Here is a 25368-nt window from a genome sequence, read left to right on the forward strand (position 1 = left end):
TGTGGTATAGAATCATTTTTGGCATGAATGATCTTCCTGTAAGTAACTTATAGAGTGGTCTTTATTTGTATTAAAACAAATTTAGGAGAGTTCCTCAACTCGGAACTCTTTTCTTCCACATTCAAGCCACAGGATCTTAAGAGAAGCACTTACCTTTTTCTCTCTGCCCAGATTTCTCATTTGCAGATAAGTGGGAGGGTCAGCCTGGATCCTTTCTAGCTGTAAGATTTTGGGAGTCCATGTTTCCTGGCAACTTTAGTTTTTAGATCTCTAACACTGACACTTCTCCCTCCAGATTATTCCTCAATTTCTGAGAAGTGGTTCATATAAGTGATTTGCAAGTGAATGAAAAGCTAGGCTTACACTTAAGGCTTTAAGCTTAAATATCTTAGACACAGTTCTCTATGGCCCAGGGAATAATTTTAAAAGATAAGTAAAAAGCAGATTTGCAAGGAGAGAGAGGAAAAGACAATCCTCCTTTTTTCTCCCCACCTGGCTAGCAATTACGAGAAATAGCTTTAAGTAAAATGTTTTTCTTATTGGGACAGCTGAGTTTGGTGAGAAGATAGCACTTTAAATTAAGAAGGATTGCGCTTCTGGAATTGTTCTGCTCCAGCTCAAGGGGCATATGTTGGCATTCTTGAGCTGCTGTTTCAAGTCAGAGAAGAAATGTAGGCAGTTTATATCGGTAAAATATCATTTTGGTTTTTCTGTTTTTCACTTCTCAACATGGCACAGTTAGAAAATTATGTGATGAATTCAGAATAGTAGTAACTCTTCTTCTGTGATGATCCCTAAGCAAATTTTAAATTATATATGGCACAGAAGCAGAAAAGTTAATGGAATAATGAGAAGCTTTGGAGCCAGAGAGACCTAAGACCTTTCATAAGCTCTCCTGCTTTATGTTTGGACAAGTTACTTTAGCCTTTCTGGGCCTTAGTTTCTTCATCTGTTATTTGGGCGTATAGTAGCCATCTCATGGGTTATTGGGAAAATTCAGTTATTTTACATAAATGCACACACACACACATACACACACAGGGAGAGAGAGCGAGAGAGAGCACCTAGCACTAGATAAATAATAAATTGTTTGTTTTTTTTAGTTCCTGGAATAAATGATACTTTATTTTCTAAATGAACTGAGCTATAATACTTAAATGGGCACCAATAGCCATATAAGAAAACAAGAGGAAGAGACATTTCTGAAAAATACTCTTCAAGTTATAACTGCATTTATGTGTATAATATTATGTTCAGATTTTAACCTGCTTTTGGGAAAGCTTATCATAATAATTTTGTTCATTTTGATCCTTGGTGCCTACCTCAAAATTTTACTTAGACTGCTTTTTATCTTTTCCAACAGGCTGAAGCCATTCAAGTGAACCCTCTTTATATTTTGATACCTTCTACTCTGTGTACTTCATTTGCATTCCTCCTACCAGTAGCAAATCCGCCCAATGCTATTGTTTTCTCATATGGCCATCTGAAAGTTATTGACATGGTGAGTGAGCTGAAAGAAAGCAATCAGGTCCAACAGACGATTTTATGTGGGATGTCTTGGGTTATCACTGCTTTTACACAGTAATCAGCTGCCAGGAAAAGCATAGTTTGAGTTCTGCTTCTGAAGGTGAGTACATGATTAGTCACAGAATTGTTTTTAAGAATGATAACCAGAAGCAAACTTGCCATTAGAATTTGCAGTCACAAATACAGAGATAATGAATGCATCAGTAAAGTCCAGGAAAAATGAAAAGAGCAAAGAATATGTTTAGCACAATGGCTTTAACTTACATGTCAAGATCAGGATCCAACTTGACCTAGGCAAAAGGAAGAAATAGGGTTAATGAAATTCGGCAATCGTGCACTGTGGTTTTCTTTCACAAATATTTTGCAGCCAGTACTTGCTTCAAATAATACACTGGACTCAGTACCTGCCAATGAAAGGTCATCTTTCTTGTTCTGATTCTAATAGTGGCACCCGACATAAAAGCACGAGCAAGTAATAATAGGACATTTAAGTGATAAAACATGAGCATTTTTGCCAATACAAAAGTAGTGGTAGTCCAGGCCTAGCTTGAGAATATTCTAGTCTCTCCCCAGTCTTGATTACCAACTTCCAAACCAAACAAGAATATAACCAAAGTAAATGCCATGAGCTTACAATGCAAATGCAGTTCCAAGGTAAGTCCCAGTTCTCTCCTTCCATAGACAGTGCTGTCCCTACCCCCCTGCAATATAAAAACTCTGGAAAGGTCTCTATGCAGAAGTCACATAATATCCTTTTGGAAAGGAAAATGTGCATAATATAATATAACCAGTCCAGTATATCTGAATTTAAAAAATAAAAACAAGATTCTGCAATAAATGAGTGGCTTGCATGGATAGTAAAGGAGACCTCTGTAATAATCATTGCTAGGTATCCCCTTTTGCTTTGGGGCTCCATGTTTTAATACAGAGAATGCAGAGATAAGCAAGCTTTCTCTGTAAAGAGATCGTCAATATTTTACACTCTTTGGGCCATATGCTGTCTGTCACAACTACTCAGTTCTGCCATTGTATCATGAGTGCAGCCAACAACAATATGGAACCACCATGGGTGTGGTCCCATAAAACTTAACTTACCAAAACAGGTCATAAGCAGTAGTTGGCCAACCTCTGTTTTAATGGATAGAAAGCAACTTTGAAATTTTTAGTGGATACCAGGATGATGATATAAGAGCCAGAAAAATGAGAACTCTAAGGAAGATAAATAGAAGTGACATTTTATTAAATCTCAGTAAGAGAATACTGAAGGCTAAACTAATAATAGTATTGAGTGAATATGAAGGATCCAGTTATCATATAGTGACCTGAACCTTATCAAATACAAGACCTCAAAACTCATATTCTGATTTAACATGAAATGGCAAATATTTAAAGGAATTTTTCTTATATCAGAATGACTCCAATATATTCCTAAGAGGAACCTCATAGACTCTCCAACTAGATGTCATTTAGCTGGGGACAGATTCTCTTTTGATATGAATGGAAAAACTCATTGTTTTATGAAATGACAACAATTTATACTGATCATTTATGATGCATATAAATCTGACACATACTTTCTGCTATAGTATTCTGATTCTCCTATAGTTTTCTTTTCAGAAAACTGACATTTATGCTCTTTCCTGTTCAAGGTTAAAGCTGGACTTGGCGTTAATATTGTGGGTGTTGCTGTGGTGATGCTGGGCATGTCCACCTGGATTGGGGCTATATTTGACCTCTCTACTTACCCTTCTTGGGCTCCTACAATTAGTAATGAGACCATGCCATGACAAGCATGAATGTTATTACTATGCCGTGGTGAGTTCGGAGAACCGTTGAGCATTCACTGCCAATTTGGCATTGGAAAATTGATGACACATTTAAATTAGTCCTGATGTCACCGCTGTGGTTCCAGTAAACACCTAAAACCTGCTGTCATAAGCCAGAATTCACAATTCCTTTGAAATACAACCAAAGAGCATCTACATGCCTTTATCCAGAAGCCCACAGCTGAGATTTTGCTCGTGGACCATAAGAATCCTGCTTCAACATAAGAGTAATTTATAACATGACCTTCAAAGAGATTAGGTGATTTGATTCATTTTACAGTTTGGGTTTGGTGTCGCATTTCAAACATCAATTTATTGTTTCAGAAACTTCCCATAAAAATAGGAAATAAAATATACCAGTTAATTAGGTACTTGGATAAATCATTTCTGTAGTGTTGTTGAAGGGAATTTGTTGAAAAACCCAAACTGCGGCCAGCTGGTGGTGCAGAAGAAAGGTTTAATCTAAATGAAATGTGCATTCTCTCATTTAAAAAGTACCAGATTATTCTTGATGTATACATATGGTATGAAAATTGAAATTGAATTAGTAGTTTCAAAATTATAGTTGAATCCACTAAACAACAGAAAACTAATGGATAAGGATTAATTTCTACTTGACCCTATGGTTCGATTAATCTAATTCATATCTTTAATACCTCAGTGCACTAAGAAGTGCATTTTGTAGAGCTGTGAATAATGCTTGCTGTGATTTGCGCTGTTAGCGCAGTGTAAGTATAAAGAAAGCTAAACTCTATGAAACTATTAACACATTGATGTATATGTATAGCAATTTTACTTAAGTGTTTATCTTACCTCAGAAATACATAAAGTCAGGGGCGTCTGGGTGGCTCAGTCAGTTAAGCACCTGACTCTTGATTTCAGCTCAGGTCACGGTCTCAGAGACATGAGATTGTGCCCCATGTCAGGCTCTGTGCTGTACCTGGAGCTTGCTTAAGATTCTCTCTCTCCCTCTCCCTTTACCCCTCCCCCTACTCACTTGCTCTCTCTCAAAAAATAAAAAATAAAATAAATTTTAAAAAATTTAAAAGTAGAAATACATAGTGTCATATGTAAAAAGAGGAGATTCAGGAATTTAAATGAATTTTCACTATGTATAGAGAGAAAAAAGTCACATAACTCCATTATTATGAACATCGAGGTGAAATATCAGATGGAAAATAAGAATAAAAAAACTGAAACTGCTGAGAGATTTACAAAAGAGAAAACAAATTATTCATGGGCAAACAAAAACGAAAAGAAAAGAGGAAAGAAAAGAAAAGGAAAAAAAGAGATCTGAACATTCAAACAAAAGTTGGAAGAGAATAGTCTTCTATTGCTCAAGATGTTAAGAGTAATAAGGTCTATTGGGGCGCCTGGGTGGCACAGCGGTTAAGCATCTGCCTTCAGCTCAGGGCGTGATCCCGGCGTGATGGGATCGAGCCCCACATCAGGCTCCTCCACTGTGAGCCTGCTTCTTCCTCTCCCACTCCCCCTGCTTGTGTTCCCTCTCTCGCTGGCTGTCTCTATCTCTGTCGAATAAATAAATAAAATCTTTAAAAAAAAAAAAAGAGTAATAAGGTCTATTGACTTTCCAAAATCAGACTACAGGGAGAAAAAATGACAATCAAAAATAAATTAATGTGCAGTTAGAAAAAGAGGGAGAAGTTAAAGCAACAATTCTCATACTAAAAATAAAAAGGAAGGGGCGCCTGGGTGGCACAGTGGTTAAGCGTCTGCCTTCGGCTCAGGGTGCAATCCCAGCGTTCTGGGATCAAGCCCCACATCAGGCTCTTCCACTATGAGCCTGCTTCTTCCTCTCCTATTCCCCCTGCTTATGTTCCCTTTCTCGCTGGCTGTCTCTATCTCTGTCAAATAAATAAATAAACTCTTTAAAAAATAAATAAATAAAATAAAAATAAAAAGGAAGACAGGTTAAGAAAATACCTTTGGTATTTTAAATCCTCATGGAAGTCATCAGACCTGCTTTGGGTTTTTTTGCAAATGATAGCATTTATAAAGTTGTTATTAAAAATTAAATGTAGTAAAAAGTATTTTTAAAAAGGAATACATTTCTTTTAAAAATTACATATGATAGATTGTGTATTATTTGTCTATTAGTATGAAATTTATCATTTTTTTTAAAATTCTCCATTTAAACCTTAAAATATATTTCTGCTTTATGTATATCTTCTGAGTTCCCTCTATTCACTTGTTTCTTTTCCTATCGTATGTTACACATTGACTTATGATCAATAGTATTTCTTTTTTGGCTTTTTTCTAGTCATTCAACTTATCACTGCTGAATTATATTATGTGATGAATACATTTTAATTATGAAAAATGAAATGACTTTTCAAATTAGAGTGAGTGGGTTTTATACTCAAGAAAATAATATAAACATTTCAACTTGAATCATTTTAATGAATTACTTCCAACAGCTGCCAGCTGAGTACAGGGAAGATAATACTTAGTCAAAATTTGTTTAAGTGAACCCTATCATTCTCTTGCCACATCTTTCTACTTAGTTGATATATCAGAAATGACTTAACTCATCCATTTCGCATTGGTCCCATTTACATCAAAGTTCTCAAGCTATTTTCATTTGAAAGTTGTATACTGTCTTTGAAAATTTCCAAAAGGGAATCTGAGCAGACAATCAAACAAATCTCTGTCCTCCCACTCCACGGTAGAAAGCATTTTGGTTATTATCCTGATCCTTACTTAAAGGTTAACTAGAAATCTTTGTCACTTTAAATCCCAGGATCTTACTTAGGATTGGATCTTGTCTAGATAATAGTAGCAATTTTACTAAGAGCCTATTTACTGTCTGTTCATTCAAGTGCTTAGAAGACTCCACTGGCATATGTGTAGCCTTCACTCCCCTGAGCTGCCTCTGTACATGTCAGCATCTCTAGAGTTCAGACTGCCTTCCTTTCAAATGTCTGTACTCTTTCCCCCTTAATTGGTATCCAAGGCTTTGTTCTCTCTTTTCAGACTGGGAGGTAGGGAAGTACACTTTTAGCTAATGGTACTAATTAACCCTATTAGCCAAAATTGATAAAACAATATCCTGACACCTTAACTGTTTCTTGACATGTGTCCTACATAGCATTATATTTCAAAGATTTATTATTAGATACATTATTCTATCTCTGCCATGGCTATATATGAGTTCTTTGTGATCCTTTTGTTCAGAATTTTATTGATTTAGTTAATGAATAACTATCTTTGCTTGACTATCTAGATTTTAGCAAATTAAATGTGTTTGTTTTTTTTTACTTTTTGGAGGGGGTGGGTTGTACTAATAATGAAAGAATAAACCCAAACAAACTGGGTCAGTTTTAGTACTCTAACATAATCTAAAAAGGAAAAGTTAAGACTATTACTCTAGACACCATTAGCCATGTTATTCAGAAATGAAGCTCTTTAGTCAAAGTAAAAATTTACTAGGTAAGTTTTGGGAATGCAAATATCAAAACCACAGGTCTCCATTGTAGAAGCGAGACCAGACTAGCCTAGGAGTAAACAGTAAAACAACATATAACTAAAGCAGAAATTAAAGGGTTTTTCCAAATATGGGGATCTTCATTTGCCTAGGAAGAAAAAGACACAGCATTTAAAAAAGAAATAAAGGGACTTCTCTTACTTATAGCATGGCGGTTTAGATACTGGGGGCAGTTTGGGGGGGAGTATATCTTAAAACCAAATAATAAAAAATATTGTGTAACATACATTCCTGTGTCAGCAAGAAAATAATGGAAGTCCTCAAAAGAAAAACAATGATGAAACACCAGCAAGAATCCAGACACTTAAACAAGGATTGACAGTGGCAACTGCTAATCCCTAGAGATCTCAAAATTTTCTTTTAATAGGCACACAAGGAACAAGGGATGAGAGACAAAGCCAGGACCCAAGCAAGTTGTGGGTTGAGTGGAAAACTGCATAGAGTGAGGATCTCAAAGGACTACTCTCGAGAAAATGTGAGCTAGGAAAAAAACCCATTCTATTGAGGGAAACATCAAGGGAACCTTAATGTTTTGGTCTATGCACTGGATAGAAGGGTAAAATCTCCCTAGAGAATTCATAACTGTGCAGGTTATGGGCCTAAAGTCTCAATACCAGTGTATGTGGGGAAAAAAATCTTAATCTCAAACTTTAAGACAATCCTGGGTTTGTAATGTGCCTAAGTACCTGGCAAAAGAAGGAACAGCTTCTTCAGCCTGGGGCTCAAAGAATTACTAAAGTTAAATCTCCGTGAGAGATTATAATCAAAATTTGTAAAGTCTGCCAAGACATAAAATACACTGTTTAAGAGCCACATAAACAAAAGTGACAATCCAAAGTACAAAGACAACAGATACTCTAATTATCAAATACAGAATATAAAATGAGGAAGTATGTTTGAGAATATAAAAGAGGGGAATGGAAATATAATAATTGTAGGCAGAATTCTAAAAATGTCTCCCTAGGATTTCTGTCTCCTGATTATTCAGTCAAACACTAATCTAGGAACTGCTGTGAAGGGGTTTTGCAGATGTAATTAAGATTATTAACCAGCTAGCCTTAAAATACACAGATTAGCCTGGATTATCCAGGTGGTCCAAATGTGATTGTCTGAGTCTTTAAAAGCAAAAGAGGAAGGTAGAAGAGTCAAGTGGGTAAAATGAGACAATGGAAAATCAGAGAGATTTAAAGCATGAGAAGGACTGGACTCATTATTGGTGGTTTTGAAGATTAAAGGAGTGATAAGCCAGGGAATGCAGAAAGCCTCTAGAAGCTGAGAATGACCCCTGGTTGAAACCCAACAAGAAAACAGAGGCCTCAGTCTTACAGGTACGTGGAACTGAATTCTACCAACCACATGGGAAGCCTAGAAGTAGATTCTCCTTAAGAGCCTCCAGTAAGGAACACAGCCTGGCTGACCCCTTGATCTTGGTCCTGTGAGACTTGTTTTGGACAGGTCTGTTAATCTACAGAATTTTAAGATAATAATGACTATTATTTTAAGCCACTGAATTTGTATGTTTTGACAACAATAGAAATCAAATATAATAAGGAACAAGAGACTATGAAAAGTGACAAGATCTGAAAAAAGTCTCATAGAAATTTTAGAGAGGAAAAGTATAATATTCTAATTTTGCTCTCAGGTCCCCATTTTTCTTGGCAGCAGAACACTTAATCTAATTAAATCCAAGTCAGATTCACCATTTCAGTGTTTTAACTGATTTCAGAGTTTAACTTAGTCAACTTAGTTTTTGTTTTTTAGAGCCTCTTTCTTATTTCCTTCAGCTTAGGGGTTTTATCTAAGTTTTGTAGACCATGCATATGAAACTCTCACCTGGGTGGCTGAAACGCATGTAGTCTCTGTGATTGGACTGGCTTCCACTGAGATGTACAGTCCTCTGAAGTGCACAATTCCCATTGGCTTTATCATTCACTTCTGATTCAAAGATCTACTCATGGGACTCACATCATCCCTGAAATCAACATTTCTTCATTGCAACCATAAGCCCTATTGATCCACCACTTCAAAGGCTTATAGGACTTTGGATGCTCTCTGCATCTCCCCAGGGTCCAAGCAGTCTCAGGAGGAAGGTGTGTCTAAGCCCCACCCCTAAAACACTCCTTACCATTAGCCTGCTCTACTGCAGGACTCCATGTTAAATGCAAGGGAGAGAGAGCCTGAAGCACGCGTCTATATCCAGAAGAGTCAGTATTAATTAATTCATGGCAACAATGATGAGTGTAACCTATAACCACAGAACAGAGCAAATCACCCCAGCTCAAATAGAGACCAAAACCATTGTTTGTCTAAAGCAGTGTTTATGAGCATAGGATCTGGAAGCTGACTGCCAGGACTGAATGCCTGCTCTACCACTCACCATCCCATCCTCAGATATGTTAGTTAACCTCTGTACGCTGCACTTGCCTCATCTGAAAATGGGCCTCTGGAGGCAGAAGGATATTTTCACTGAGTTATAAGGATTAAAGGAGTTAATACACAGAGAAGACTTACAGCAGTTACTGGCTATAGTAAAAGCTCAATATTAGATACATTCTTATGAATGTATCATTTTCATTCCTTACTAACATCACACAAAAGTAATTGCTTTCATAGAATCACTGGTCTTGGTCAAACTCCTTCTTCAGAAGACTCTTAGCCAGGATCTCATTGAAACCTTAGATTTAAGTTAGAAATGTTCCTCCCAGTTTATAACACCTAAGTAGAGATTTCCAGAGACTCTTTTAATACTTACCCAATTGGTCCTTGGTTGAGAGGGAACACTGGAGGTGAAACAGTGAACAAAAATAAAAAAATACATACTTTCTTTAAATGGATCTCCATTTATAGAATTCAGCACACAAAGAAAATATAGGAAAATTTAGACACCATATACAATCCTACAAACCACGTTCAATAACTTATTGAAATAATGTGGCATGTTGGTATCGAATGAGCCTCTCACTCCATTAAATGATTTTCATCATTAGTTTTCACTTCAGGGATTTTCAAATAGTTCACCACCACCACCCCCTTGCCAGTGCTCCCTGGAGCATTGTCTGCGGGGTTGTTGATGAATCCTGACAGCTGTAGTTCTGCACACCTGCTGAGCCGCGTGTACCCTCTGACCTCCCCGCAGCAGCACATCTATGGCTGGGCCACTGAGTCAGATGCTGTGCCTTTGTGGATATCGTTCTGTAAAAAGTATGCAGTGAAGATTACCAAAATATCAGAAATGTCACGTAGCCTCCTCCTTCATTCCAAGAAAATTTATGTGCTCTTGCATCCATGCGGAATAGCCAGCATTTCCATTATTTTTCCTTATTTATTCTAATTGCTTCATTCCGTCCTTTTTTATTTAGCACACCTTTCTTTCTTGACACGTTGTCTTTTTTTAAAAAGCAAATGTGTTTGGACTTCTCAGTCAGATACTATGTTTGTTAGAATCTCTAAGAATAGTGGTCTCTTAACAGTGCTTCTACACAAAGAAATTACAAATAGGTCACTTTATACATCTACTCCAAATTCTATTATGGCCTATGAATACATTTTCGAATAAAGCTTGAAAATGACCACCTTATATTTTGTGCAATGGCTTTCAAACTCCAAGTCATCTTGATAGAGATTGGGGAAAATTTTGGGGGAAAGCTTAGGGAAGAAGAGAAGAGATGTTCTGAATAAAGGAAGTTTGATTTATCTTAAAACGACTGCCACGAAATTGGCTTCTAGTTTGAAGAAAGACTTTAATTCCTCGAACAATTTCGTATCTGTTAGATGTTGGCCTCCCAGACTAGCTTTCTTCCTTCCTTAACACTTCCTGATAGAGTTTAGGGACGACCACCACCTTAGACAATTAAAATAAGCTGTGTACCAGAAGCAAAAATTTTTGAGACTAAAACAGGAAACCAATGAACTCTAGTCATAACAGATAAATCAACTTAGGAAGAATTGACATCTTAAAAATTTTGAGTCTTCTGATCCATGAACACATTGTATCTCTCTATTTATTTAGGTATTCTTTAATTTCCCTGAGCAATGTTATATAGAGTTTTCAATGTACAGTCTTGTTCATCTTTAAACACATTTATCCCTAAGTGTTTCGTATTTTTGATATTACTATATTTCATTTTTTGATGCTATTGAAAGTGGTCTTGTTTTTTAGCTTCAATTTCTGATTAATAGTTGCCAGGATTTAGAAATGCCATATATTTTTATAAATTGATTTTATACCTGCACCCTCACTAAGCTAACTTATTATTTCTAGTTGGGGTTTTGGGGGGGGGGTTGTGGGTTTTTTTTTTAGATTTCCTAAGATTTTGTACCTAATAATATCTTCTGTGAATAAAGTCAGTGATATTTCATCCTTTCCGATCAGGATACTTTTATTTCTCTTTTTAACTTAAGGTATCCTTGTCTTTTTTTCTGGGGAGCCCGGATGGTGCAGTCAGTTAAGTGTCTGACTCTTGGTTTAGGCTCAGGTTATGATCTCAGGTTGTGGGATCAAGCCCCGTGTTGTGGTTTGCACCTGGTGTGGAGTCTGCTTGGATTTCTCTTTCCCTCTCCCTCTGCTCCTCCCCCTGTGATTTCTCTCCCTCAAATAAATAAATAAATCTTTTTTAAAAAGGATTTCCTTGTCTTTTTTCTTCTCTTATTAGCAAAGCATTTTTTTACCATTAATTATGAATGTTGGCTGTAGAATTTTCAGAGCCTCTTTATCATATTGAGGAAATTTCTATTGCTAGTTTGCTGAGAGTTTTTGTTTGTTTGTTTTTTAATCAGGAATGGATGTGGGAATTTGCCAAATGCTTTTGCTACATCTTTGGAGCCGATCTTACGATTTTCTTTTTTAGTCAGTTAACATGCTAAATCACATTGAATTAAACAAACTTCAAACATGTTATTTTGTATTTTTTATTTATTGTTAGATTTTATTCACTAAAATTTTGTTAAGAATTTTTGCACCAATGATCAGGAGGGACATTGCCTATAGCTCTCTTGCTTTGTTGTTGCTGTTGTTGCTGTTGTTGTTGTTGTTGTATTAGGGTAATGTTTGCTTCAGAGAATGAGTTAGGAAGCATTTTCGTCCCCTTAACTGTCTGCAAGAGTTGTAGAATTTAAAACCTTTTAACTTATTGAGATTTGTTTATGAAAGAAAATTGTTTATCTTGATAAATATTCTGCCTTAAAAAGGATATGTGTTCTGCTGTTGTTGGGCAGAGTCTTCTAAAGCGTCAATTGGGTCAACTTGGCTGCTACTTTTTTTTGTATTCTCTATTCTTACTGGCTTTTTTTCTACTTGTTCTATCAGTTATATATTGAGAGAAGAATGTTGAAATCTTTGCCGATAATTGTGGATTTGTCAATTCTCCTTGCATTTTATCAGGTTTTGCTTTATGTTTTTCAAAGCTCTTTTTTGGTTGGTGTGCCAATGTTTTGAAATTGCTATGCACCCTATGCCTTTATCACTATATAATGCTCTTTTTATCAATGTTGATTTTCTTCACTCTGAAATATATCGATATTAATATAAGTATTACAACTTCTTAAATTAGTTTTAGCATGGGTTATCTTTCTCCAGCCTTTTATTTTTAACCTACTTGTGTCTCTATATAAAGTGAGTTTCTTGTAGGAAATATAATTAAGTCTTGTTTTCTTATGTTTTAATTAAATATGACAGATTCTGTCTTTTAATTTGAGTGTTTAGATCATTTATATTTAAAGTGATTATTTGTATAATTGCATTTAAACCTACCATTTTGCTATTTTTTAAAAATATTATTTGTTCTGTGCTTTGTTTTCCTCTTATACTGCCCTCCTTTGGATTAATTGACTACTTTTTATTATTTAATTTTATTTCATTTCTTGACTTATTTACCGAAATTTTTGCAGTTGCTTGAAGATTTATAGTACATCTTTAATTTATCACAATTTACTTTAAGTAATATATTATCACTTCATGTATAATATTCTTAGAGGAGTTTATACCTATAACCCTCCCTTACCACTTTGTGTTATTTTTATATTTATCATAAACTCAAAAATGCATTGCTACTGTTTTTTTTAATCTAAACAGTTAAATATCTTTTGAAAATATCAAAAATTGTTTTTTATTTCCCCACATTCTTCATCCCCTTTATATAGGCTTGTTATTTCAATTTCTACCAGATATAATTTTTATTCTTTTAGCTTATGTAAGTCTGAAAAAATACCCATTTTGCTTTCATTTTTGAAGGATATTTTTCACTTGGAATAGAATTTTAGATTGACAGTATTTCCCTCTCAGGAATTTAAGGATGTGCCGCTGTCTTCTGGTTTATATTCTTTTTGATGGGAAATGTACTTTAATTTGTAACTCTGTTCTTCTGTCTGTAATGTATATTTTTTTCTCTTCTGACTGCTTTTAAGATTTTTCTTAATTACTGATTTTATACAATCTAATTTTGAGGTACCTTGATGTAATTTTCTTTGTTCCTAGTGTTCAGGGTTCATTAGGCTTCAAAGTATTTATAGGGTCTTTTTGAAATCAAATCTGGAAAACCTTAATCCACTATTCCTTAAAATATTCTCTCTGTACTTTTTATTTCAGGGACTATAATTACAAACATATTTGGTCACTTGAAATTATCCCAAAGTACACTGAATCTCTGTTTTTGCTTTTTGTTTTTTCCATCATTTTCTCTGTGTGTATCATCTTGGGTAATTTCTATTCCTATATCTTTCAGTTCACCAATTCTTTCTTCTCTGCATTGCCTAATCTGTTAATTCCATCAAGTATATTTTCCATCACAAACATTGTAATTTTCAACTCTAGAAATTTTATTTGGGTCTTTTATATTGTTCCTGTCATTATTGAGCAAATTCATATTTTTCTCTACCTTCTTGAACATACATAATATAGTTTTAATAACTTTTGATGTTCTTATCTACTAATTTTATCATATATGTCGTTTTTGCTTCTATGCCTATTGCTTGATTTTTCTCTTTAAGAGTCAGATTTTCCTGCTTTTCCTGCCTGGCAATTTTTTTTTTCAAATGAAAAAAATGACATTGCTTATTTTGTTTTATTTAATACCAGATATATTTTTATTCCTATATACTTGAGTGTTACTCTGGGGCACAGTTGCATTACTTGGAAACAATTTGGTCCTTTTGAGGTTTGCTCTTAAGATTTATTGGGTGAGACCAGAAAACCCTTTAGTCTACAGCTACATTTGCCTCACTACTAAGCCAATACCCATTCGAGTATTGTACTTGGTGCTCCATTAATTTTAAGGTTTTCCGTTCTGGCTGATGGGAATACGAATTATTCCTAGCCCCAAGTTAGTTTTTGGAATTGTCCCATCTAATAATTTTGATTAGTTCTTTCTTCACCCTCAGGCAGTTTCCTAAGAGACTTGTGTTGATCAGTAGTCAGAGAATAGCAGACAGGATTCCTGGAGCTCTCTCTACTCATGTCTGTGCATGTTTCTCCTTTCTGATACTCTGCCTGAAAACTTAGCCACCGGTCCTCTTTAGACTCCCAGCTCCGTCTATTCAACGTGTAATCACCAGTATCTGCTTGGATTCCCCCTTTTTTGAACTACTGCCTGGAATCTCTCCACCCGTTGTAAGTTGGAATAATCATAGGACTCAACTATTTCCTCTCTTTTAGAGATCACTGTCCTGTTGCCTGATGTCCAATGTCTGAAAACTGCTGTTTCATATAATTTTTCCTATTTTAGTTGTTTCGGGAAGAGGGTAAATCCCATCCCTCATGCTGCATTTTGCCAAAAATGGAAGTATCTAGAAGAGCCAGGTTTAATTATAATCATTTTTTTTTTCCTAGTAAGGTTGGAATCAGAACAAGTTGAGTAAATTGGATGATTCTCAAGTCTCCAGTTTAAATCACTGGTGTATAATGCAGCTCTTAAATAAGAGAGTAAATACTAGATGAGGAGCCTCTGGTGGTATCGGGAAGAGAGGGTTACTTCATGAATGCAATTCTGAATTGGTGAGTTTGAGATTTATTCACTACTTATGAGAGACTCAAGAAAATAACTAATGGGCACTTAAATAATCCAAATATGAAATGGAGGACAATGGTCAGACCTGCGTTCTAGTTTAAAATATAAGATGAAGTAAGTATAGAACATAGAAAAAATGTGTAAGGACACCCTTTCTGTTTTTTCTTCAACTTCAGTACTATGATAGCTACCTAATATTAATGTCCTAAATTGTTTGATATATTTTTAATTATTATTTTAATCCCAAACTGAAGATGTTATGGCCACACTTGAAAGTATGCTAGGGCAAATATAACTCATTTTGTTGTCGTTTCTACGTGAAGATAATTAAGGGAAGCAAGTTTAAAATCTTGCTGAAATTGTTCAGAGAACAATTCAGCCCCAAAGTAAGTTCAACCTGAGAAGACAGGTCTCTGACAGAGGTTATAGTCTGACAAGAATATTTTATCTTCACAGCCACAGGGCTTTTTGGGTAGATCGTCTAACAAATGTTAAATGAATAATAAATAATGACAGGCTATTCCTCGGGGTCTGGGAAGTCATTCTTGACTATAGTCCTTGATATTGTTCTCCATTTACGTTCTCCATAAACTTTTAATGTCCATCTCAGCTGGGAAAGTAATTGCTTCTGGTCAGAGCTGGGGGTCCACTGGGAGCAAGCAGTCCTCTCCTCAGGGACTCCAGTAGGATTTGCTCAACAAATACCCCATTAAGAGAATGAAAAAACAAGCCACGAAATGAAAGAAAATATTTGTAAACTTGAGAAAATAATACTGATAATGGGTGAAGGACTCTTAAAACTCAGTAAACTATACAATTAGAAAGTGGGCAAAAGATCGGAAGATTCCCTTCACAGAGGAGCATATACAGATGTTAAATAAGCACATGAAAACACGTTCACATCATTATCCATTAGGTAAATGCAAATTAAAACCACAATGAGATATTACTACACCCGTGTCAGAATAGCTAAAATAAAGAATAATGACAGCATCAAATGCTGGCAAGGATGTGGAGAAACTCAATCACTCAGACCGTGTGTGGGAATGCAAGTCATACAGCCACTCTGAAAAACAAATTGGCAGCTTCTTAACAAAAAGATTGGACATGAAACTGCCATATGACCCAGCAATTGCAATCCTGGACATTTATTCCAGAGAAATGAAAATGTATGTTCATACGAAAACCTACATACAAGTGTTTGTAGCAGCTTACTAGTGAAAGTCAAAATGTGGAAGCAACCTAGTTGTCCCTCTCAAAGTGGGAATGGTTAAGCAAGCTGTGGCACATGCATACAGCTTACTAGTGAAAGTCAAAATGTGGAAGCAACCTAGTTGTCCCTCTCAAAGTGGGAATGGTTAAGCAAGCTGTGGCACATGCATACCACAGAACATCCCTCAGCATGAAAAAAGAACGAACTTTGCTTTGCACTGAGTTCGGTCCTTGTAAGGTCCCGTGAAATTCCTAAAGCGTCTTTGGCCACACCAGTTGGCACCAGGTGCCTTGAGCACTTTTTCAGCGTCGGTGATGTTGCGTTTACTGAGGTCGTAAGAGTTCTGTCGGAGGAGCTATAAATATTTATTACTGACATCGTTCTGAGTCCTACTCAAACAGTAATTTATGGTGAACAATACCTATGGAGATGGAGGGTGAGATGGAAGGTGCTGTTGACAGACTGGCTGTTAGAAGGGCAGCCATCACTCTTCAGCTCCACAGGGCTTTGGTGAACTCAAGAGATGGATGCAACACTCTGCACGTTCAGGAGCAATCTTGAGCCTCATTCTCCTCTTCTTATTTTTATTCTTCACAATCTGTCTGTTTTTCACTCTTACTACCTGAATGGCTGATAGAGTATCTTTTTATAAAGCACTCAGAATGTCTGTGTGAATTGAAAGATGCATCACACCATAATTTCATGTTTTCAAAGAATTTTCACATTGTTCATTCTTAGTAGAGTCTGGTTAAGTGCCGCCTAAGAGGCCAAGCAACAATATCTGGACTATCAAAGCGATCATTCACGTATCTTCTAACTCTTCTCCATGAAAAGATGTCAGCTTGCAAATAAGACTTTTCAAAATTTTCTTGTTGACGTTTCCTAATTCCTTTTTTTAATTCCCTTAGGGAAAAAATATGACAAGTGCTGATTTAATACTGCCCTCTGTCTCCTAAGTATTGTTCTTAATTCCTCTCAGGGTATGTGCAAACATTCTAGGAGGAGTTGGAAAGTCAGCTATGCGCCCCCCCCCACCACTCCTGTTTAGAGGAAGATTTCTGTTAGAGTTAGTTGTAGGCCGATTCAGCCTGTTGTACAAAGCATTATTTTAAAATGAGTCCTGGTGATGGGTTCTAGGAATTCTTTGTGAAAACATATTATTGTAATAAATGTTTTTGTCACTCTTAGGGAAAAAATCAGAATAAACAATGATCTTATGGAAAAGATCATTTAGTCCACATTTTCACTTTTTGGATAAATGTGAGTGCTCAAAGATCTTTGATATGAAAAGGTCATTGATCAGTTGATTTTAAAGAAGGTATGACCAAGTTATTTTGAATGAGTGAGTGGAGTATGAAAGCCTGGAGTAGGGAGGTGAAAGAATAGAATAGGAACATGTTTGTGCAATATTATTTAAATATTATTAAGGGGCACCCGGGTGGCTCAGTCAGCTAAGCGTTCAACTCTTCATTTCGGCTCATGATCTCAGGATCATGAGTTTGAGCCCGAAGAAGCATTCCTGCTCAGCAAGGAATCTGCTTGAAGATTCTCTCCTTCTGCCCCCCGCCCCAGGCACTCTCTCTCTCTCTTTCTCTCTCTCTCTAAAATAAATAGATCTTTAAAATAAATAAATACTATCCAGATGCCTTTGGATTTAGATTATTTGCCAGAGTACTATTGCCTAATTTAAGTTTAGGAAAGTAAAAATACGAGTTAAAAGCCTGGTTTTGGAGTAAGAAATACCAGGGCTTGGGGCGCTGGGGTGGCTCAGTCAGTTAAGTGTCTGCCTTTGGCTCAGGTCATGATCTCAGGGTCCTGGGATTCAGCCCCACCTCTGAGCTCCCTGATCCAGGGGGGTCTGCTTCTCCCTCTCCCTCTGCCCACCCCCCATCCCCCTCATGCTCTTTCTCTCTCTCTCTCAAATAAATAAATTAAAAATCTTTGGGAAAAAAAAAAAGGAAAGAAGGAAGGAAGGAAGGAAGGAAGGAAGGAAGGAAGGAAGGAATACCAGGGATCGAATATTGCTATTTCCCCGTTGCATTACTTTGGCCCGTTTATTAATTCTCTAACCCTCAACTTCTCTGACTATAAAATGTCCTAATGGCAGTAGTTAACTATTGAGATTACAAGATATAATGCATGTATTTAGTTTTTAGGAAGCATTTTAAAATAGTCCTTACTATTTTATTATTGCTTGTAAAATACACTTTTCCCTATATGGATCACTGCTTTTATACAGGAGTAGCATTAGAAAATCAACTCCTTTTTTGAATCCTCTTGATAATTTCTTTTAATCTGTTTATTTTTAAACTTTTACCCTGGACTTCCTTCCAAGAAAAATTACAAATGGATTATAGATATTACAATCTAAGAGATGTTTTTTTAAATAGAGGAAGAAGCATAAGGAAAATAAATACAGGAAAATCAGTTGACGCTAAATGCATTACAGTACATTTAAGACACTTTTCATATAGTCAGGTGTCTTTTGACCTTGGTGATCAAGATTCCACCCTTAATGACATTAATATGATACTGAAGCTCCTGAGCTGTTTCTAAGAATGCTCTATAATAAAATCCCATAAAATAATCACAAGACATCATTCAGGAAAAGCAGGTCTTATTATGACCTGGGTGGGAAGTAGGGGTGAGTTGAGGTGGGGTGAGGGCGGAGTGGAGGAGAAATGCCACACTTTTAGTTCAGGTGTTTGGTATACTACTGGCTTGATTGAATATCTAAAGAATGACCATTATAGTCTTTGAAATATATTCCATGTATATCAGTTGTTTTTATCTATTTTTCATTTTTAATTTTGAAATACTTCAAACACATAGAAAAGCACAGAAAATATTAGTAACACTACCAGTATATCCACTATCCCATGAAACCACCTTGCAATTTTTTTTAATTAATCACAATTTATAATATTCATTTCATATATCTTTTCCAAAAGAAATAAATATTCCAAATAACGTCTAAAGCCCCCTAAAACTCATTACTGCCACCAGTGGTAATCACTACCTCTTTCCCATCTATCTATGATATCATACATTTTCTATATTTGTGTGTATGTATAGTATAAGCAATTTATAGTACTATGTTTAGAGTGGTTTTTTTAAGTTTTATATAACTTTTATCATTCTGTGGGTATATTTTTACAATATATTTTTCTTAGGAACGGTATTAATATGTGTAGATCTAGTTTATTCATTTTAATTTCTGTATAGCATTAGATTTTATTTTAAAAGACAATTTTATCAACTTCTCTAGTAATGGATAATATTTTTTTCCTAGTAATATTCTTGCACATGGCTCGTTGCGCACATGTACGAATTTCTCTAGAGAAGATCAATGCAATTGAAATTGCTCAGTTCCAGAGTATGGACATCTCCAATTATACTAGGTATTGCTAGTTGGCTTTCAGTAGCGATTGTATTCATTTATACTCCTGACAGCAGTGTACAGTTCTCATTTGCCCACAGCCTTTTCAACATTTGTTGTTAAGCATTTCAATTCTTGCCATTCTCATAGGAATTTTATGCTGATATTGCTTTAACAGTTTTCTAATATGTTCCGAGGTTGAGCATTTTTCCATATATTTATTAGCCAGCCCTTGGAATTTCATGTTCTTTGAATTGTCTATAAATTGGGTTTCCCTAACCTGATATTTCTTTTTATTGATTTATAGTAATTCTTTACTTTATATAACTGTCCTCATGGTGCTTGGCAGGTTGTTGTTGTTGTTGTTGTTGTTGTTGTTGTTTTTCATGATGGATGATCTTTGAACCAAATTGTTCATTTTAACATAGTAAAACTTATGTGTTGTTTCCTTTAGCATTTTGTGTTTTTTTCCTTTTTTGCCCTTTATGGATACATTCTATGTACTCATTTAAGAAACACGTCCCTGCCCCCCAATATCATAAAGCTATTTTATGTTTTGCAGCAATGTTCATATATAAAGTTAGTTTATAATTTTTCTTTCTTTGTCCAACTTTATTATCAAAGTTACAATACTCTTATCATGTGAGTTAAGTATGTTTCCCACTTTTTCTAATCCCTGGAGTTATTAGACATAAATTATCTTTCTTCCAAGACTTGAGAGAAATTGACTGCATACATATCTAAAATTTTCTCACAAAATTTTGCTCTGAAAGTTCTCATATAGCCAAGTTGAAGGAATTTTAGTGAAGGTCCCTCTACCGACCACCTAGATTCTACCACTAACATTTTGCTTTACTTGCTTTATCACATATCTGTCAATCTCTCCATCCCTCTACCCAGCTAGATTTTTTGGTTAGTAAATAGATTTGATTCTGCTTTGATGTTATAAATCAATTCAGGTTTCTAAAAATTTTGTTTTGAGTGACTTTCACCTTAGTTTTCAATATTATTGGAATAAAATTTTCAATATGATCCTGTTATTTTGTCTGCTATGTTTGTAACTGCACCCATTTCTCCATTATTTTTTTTACAAATGGATTGATCATGAACTATTTCACAAAACATCTCAATAAACTACAGCAAATCAATTTTAGACAATGCTGAGTGACCACAATGTAATAAAATTAGTAGCTAATAACAAACAGTTCAAAATAACCCCATATATTTAGAAGTTCTAAAAACATTTCTAATAGATGGTAATACCATGTGAACTGTATGTTATGTCGTTTTGTTTGTTACGTATGTTCTAGATGTTACTTGCCGATAACGTCTCTATGCTGTCAGCATTTATTGCCATCAGCTGATTTGTGGTTATATTCAATGAGCATTTTCTTTTCTACTACATTTGTTCAGATCCTGTCTCATGTGCTTTCATAAGATTCTACAGTCTTATTCTAATAGTTCCCATGCTGATTTTATGTTATTGATGTTATCATCAGAACAAATACTTTTTCCCTGAGCTACTTTCCCTGTGGAATTCTATACAGTGTTCGACTACTTCACTATGATCAGTACCTGCTTCCCTTGCTTGTTTCAACATGGCTAAAAGCTGTCACCTCATCCGCTCTTGCTAGGAGAGGGCATGCGTCACTGAGTTTTCTTACTCGGATTTCTGTTCCTATTCAGATTACTTAGTCTTTTCCTGCCTCAGAAAAGGGGGGGGGGCTTGAAGAACATTTGCTGGACGCAAAGAATGACAATTGTGCTCTTGCTGTTCCTGGTCCTGGTATCTCCAGGTTTCCCCCCAGCTATTTCCCCCTGATGTTCAGAGTCAGTCCCATGAGGACGTCTGGACTCGACCACCGCACTCTTCACTCGGCTAGTCACAGGACGCTTACCAGACCCGAGGCCGTCTTGGGGCCCAGCGTTAATAAAAATAGTAGCTCACACATTTTACGGGGCAGCAGGCACCGTTCTGGGGGATTTCCCTGCGCTGACTCACATATTTTGGATGCAGCAATTGTATTTCACAGTAGGCACAAAAACATTTTTAACCTTCCTACAGTGAAATATATTTGATGTTTGCCTCACCGGTTTGTTAAAGGTGGAAAAATTAATTTAATTCAGATTCAGCGGCAGCAGGATTAGTGATAAACAAGTTTTCAGCATTTTCCTCTTGCCCTTATGGTTAAGATTAAGTTAAGATTGCCACGACAGATTAGATTAGCATAATTTGTTGTTATTTGCATAGCCTATGGAAAAATATGCAAAGGCAGCCAAACATAATTTATTATTTGGCCTTTAATACACTTAAAGTCTCGCCAGTGACTGTGGAAGATTATAAATGATCCTTGAAGGATTTTTATCATTTTTTTCTTCTTCATTCATCAGGTGCTATTTACTGAAGCTACACTCACTGCCTTTGCATGCTTATCTAATGGTTTTTGTTCCTGTTCTAATAGATAAGGGAAAGGACATACACAGCCCCCAGGCCCTCCGTGGAGGGAGGATCTGACCTTGGGTTTTCCTGCGTGCTGAGCCGCTTCCTAATGTTGGTGACTGCAGGCTCGCACTTCCTCCGTTTTGATGTATTTGTGGCTTGCAGAGCCAAAGGATTCAGGGTTTTGATTCCCTTTTGAGTCAAATTCTTTAGGCTTGCTCTTAGTCTTCTCTATTCTGGGCAAAAACTCCTTTCTAATCACTATGGAGGTAAGTGTTTGCCCGGAGCCAGGCTCTGCCCCACTTCTCGTTCCTTACAGCGTAGGGAAGAGGACAGGGGCACTTCGACCAAACCGACTAGGGGAAAGAAGTAAAACAAACAAAACAGGCAGCCCTTTCATGTGCATTGGCGTCTCTTATTGTGGGAGATTCTGATTTCTGTTACACATTTGCTCAATGGGGAACTAGTTTACTAGTTGGTCTTGGGATGTCTTTCCTTCTCCCTTCAGTGTATATCAGGGTTTCTCAACAACATAACTACTGACTATAGTCCAGGGAAGTCTTTTATGTGAGGAGCAGTCCTGCGCATTATAGGATGTTTTGCAGCTTTCCTGGCCTCAACCCTCTAGATGCCAGGAGCCAACGTCCTCCATTCGTGATGACCATCATTATCTCTGGACTATGTCAAATATCTCCTGGGGGGCAGAAATAACCCAGTTAAGGGCCACCAATATATATTACATTTAACTGTAATTATAGCTACTATTCATCTAATTTACTGAAGATAAATAATTACAGAAAACAGGAGTGGCTATTGTAACAAAATACGTTTTAAAATTTTACATTTAAAAAAGCAAGTGGAATATATTTTTTAAATTGGTCAGATTGACAAAACTACTCAATAATTCAGTAGATGGGGGGCTCCTGGATAGCGTAGTCGTTAGGCGTCTGCCTTCGGCTCAGGGCGTGATCCCGGCGTTCCAGGATCGAGTCCCACATCGGGCTCCTCTGCTGGGAGCCTGCTTCTTCCTCTCCCACTCCCCCTGCTTATGTTCCCTCTCTCGCTGGCTGTCTATCTCTGTCAAATAAATAAATAAAAAATCTTTAAAAAAAAATAATAATTCAGTAGATGGGAATGATGTTAAAATAACGAAGAGCATTGCATTAGGACCCACCAGGACTTAACAGCTAGCTGTCAGGCATTTCTATTATAGTGACGGAGGCGCCCTATTCATGCTTTCCTGCAGCAATAGCAGAATGATTACCCTGCTCTAGAAATGTGCCAAGGACAGGGGTCACAGAAATGAAAATGAAACAAAACAGTCCTGTCTTCAAACATTGTTTGACAAATATCACTTTCCTGAGCATATAATCTTAATAAATGCCAGGAATCTAGGTAGTATGAAGTTGAATGACAGTTTAATTCTAAATTTGTCATTTTCTCAATTTTTGCCAAATTACTTTTGCCAGTGTCAATAAAAAGTAAAATTTCACTAATTTTTGTCATTGAAAGAGAGATCATTGTGAATTGTCAAAAACTCATAAACCTTTTTTGCACTTTCTATTGTTATTCAAATTAAGTTAAATAAAACTTTGCCATAATAATTTTAGGGATCTGTTTTCATGACTAGGTAGACATGACTTTAAATTGGCTTGTCGTTTGTTTATGTTCATATGTCCTTCTTCAGTATATATATTTCCCTTAACAATATATATATTCAATATATGACATGATAATATACATATTTCATTAGTTTATAAGGAATGTAGAAAATATCTTTGTAAGACTACTCCGTGAAGTACTTGCCTTTCCTCCACTGATACACACTGAGATTGTCTGCAATGTTTTCTTATTATGATTGGGTGATGGGTAGTAAGTAGGTCACATGATGGGCTGAGCACTGGGTTAACACAACTGATAAATTATTAAACACTATATCTGAAACTAATGATGTACTATATGTTGGCTAATTGAATTTAAATAAAAAATTAAAAAAAAATAAAATCCTCACCTCAGCTTTCAAAAAAAAGAAAGACAGTTTAAACAAAACAAACCATTGATACTGCAATGAAAAGCCTTCTTCATGGCCCCTCATGCACTTATGTGAGAATTTCTGTACAGTAGACACCTTGTCTTTGTAACATCTGCGTCTTCACTATATATTGCCAAGTCATCCTCAAAAGTAGCTACACCTAATTTCCACTCCCACCAAAATTGCTGATAATTTTCACTTATCCTCATATTTTCCAATTGATATTTGCAATTTTCTTATAATCTTAGCCAATTTGACGAATGGATAATTAGTATTTGATGATTTAAGTTTGCATTTCCCTGATTGATAATGAGAATAAATATTTTATTTTATTTTATTTTTAAAGATTTTATTTATTTATTTGACAGAGGGAGACAGCCAGGGAGAGAGGGAACACAAGCAGGGGGAGTGGGAGAGGAAGAAGCAGGCTCCTAGCGGAGGAGCCTGATGTGGGGCTCGATCCCAGAACGCTGGGATCACGCCCTGAGCCGAAGGCAGACGCTTAACAACTGCACCACCCAGGCGCCCCTAAATATTTTAAATTTCTTTTTCTATGAATTGCCAGTTCAGATATTTTCCCACTTATTTTTCTATTGAGTTGTTTGGCTTCTGTTTATTAAACTGTAGAATTTCTTGATACATTCCTGCTTGTAATCAACCGTTGACACTTGTAGTTGCGTATATCTTGTCCTGGTGAATGACCATCTTTTGCTTTTGTTTATTTTGTTTTTTTAATCAAGTTGAAGATTTCAGATTTAAGCCCTCATTAAATTTGAATCCTCATTAATTTTTACCAAATTAATGTTTCCTCTGTGTTTTATTCTATATGTATCTTATTTAAGGAAAACCTTCTCTACTCTACTTATAAACTTATTCCTTATAATTTCTTTTTTTATTTAAGATTTTATTTATTTATTTTATTAATTTTTATTATGTTATGTTTGTCATCATACAGTACATCCTTAGTTTTTGATGTAGTGTTCCATGAGTCATTGTTTGCCTATAACACCCAGTGCTCCATGTAATACGTGCCCTCCTTAATATACCCATCACCAGCCTATCCCAATCCCCCACCTCTGAAGCCCTCAGTATAATTTCTTTTAAAATATTTGTTTTGCTTTTAACCTTTGTTTTTAATCCATTTAAAGTGTATTTTTGTAAATACTGAGAATAAGCATCTATGTTTACGTTTTCAGTATGAATAAACCTATTGCCCTGGTAATACAAGATGAAAAGTCTAATATTTTCCCCACCGATTTATAAGACTGTCTTTTCACATGCCAAACTCCCTTGAAGAATACTCTCTGTGTGGGGACTTTAGTCTCTTTCATTGACTCATTGGTCCCAGTTGTTTTTTTTTTTTTTTTAAATAAAGTTTTAATACAGTTTTTAAATAAGATTTATTTTTAGAATAATTTTAAATTTACAGAAAATTGCAAAGACAGT

The 25368-nt window shown here is 35.9% G+C and overlaps 1 protein-coding gene across 9 annotated transcripts in view; it reads left to right on the forward strand.

Moving 5' to 3' along the window:
• SLC13A1 (solute carrier family 13 member 1) overlaps positions 1–25368 on the forward strand; it is a 120950-nt gene that overhangs the window by 87269 nt on the left and 8313 nt on the right. For 4 of the 9 annotated variants that reach the window (XM_045792745.2, XM_045792747.2, XM_045792748.2 and 1 more), the window contains exon 14: positions 1364–1501. In XM_045792745.2, coding sequence (XP_045648701.2) covers positions 1364–1501 — 138 coding nt within the window. Of the gene's footprint in view, positions 1–1363; positions 1502–3176; positions 4922–19363; positions 25287–25368 lie in introns of those variants that run through there. The other 5 variants (XM_045792741.2, XM_045792742.2, XR_015723881.1 and 2 more) reach the window with 4 other exon arrangements.

Source organism: Ursus americanus, chromosome 3, assembly GCF_024610735.1.
Source record: "Ursus americanus isolate L20-20 chromosome 3, mUrsAme1.1.p, whole genome shotgun sequence".
NCBI classification, from domain to species: domain Eukaryota; kingdom Metazoa; phylum Chordata; class Mammalia; order Carnivora; family Ursidae; genus Ursus; species Ursus americanus.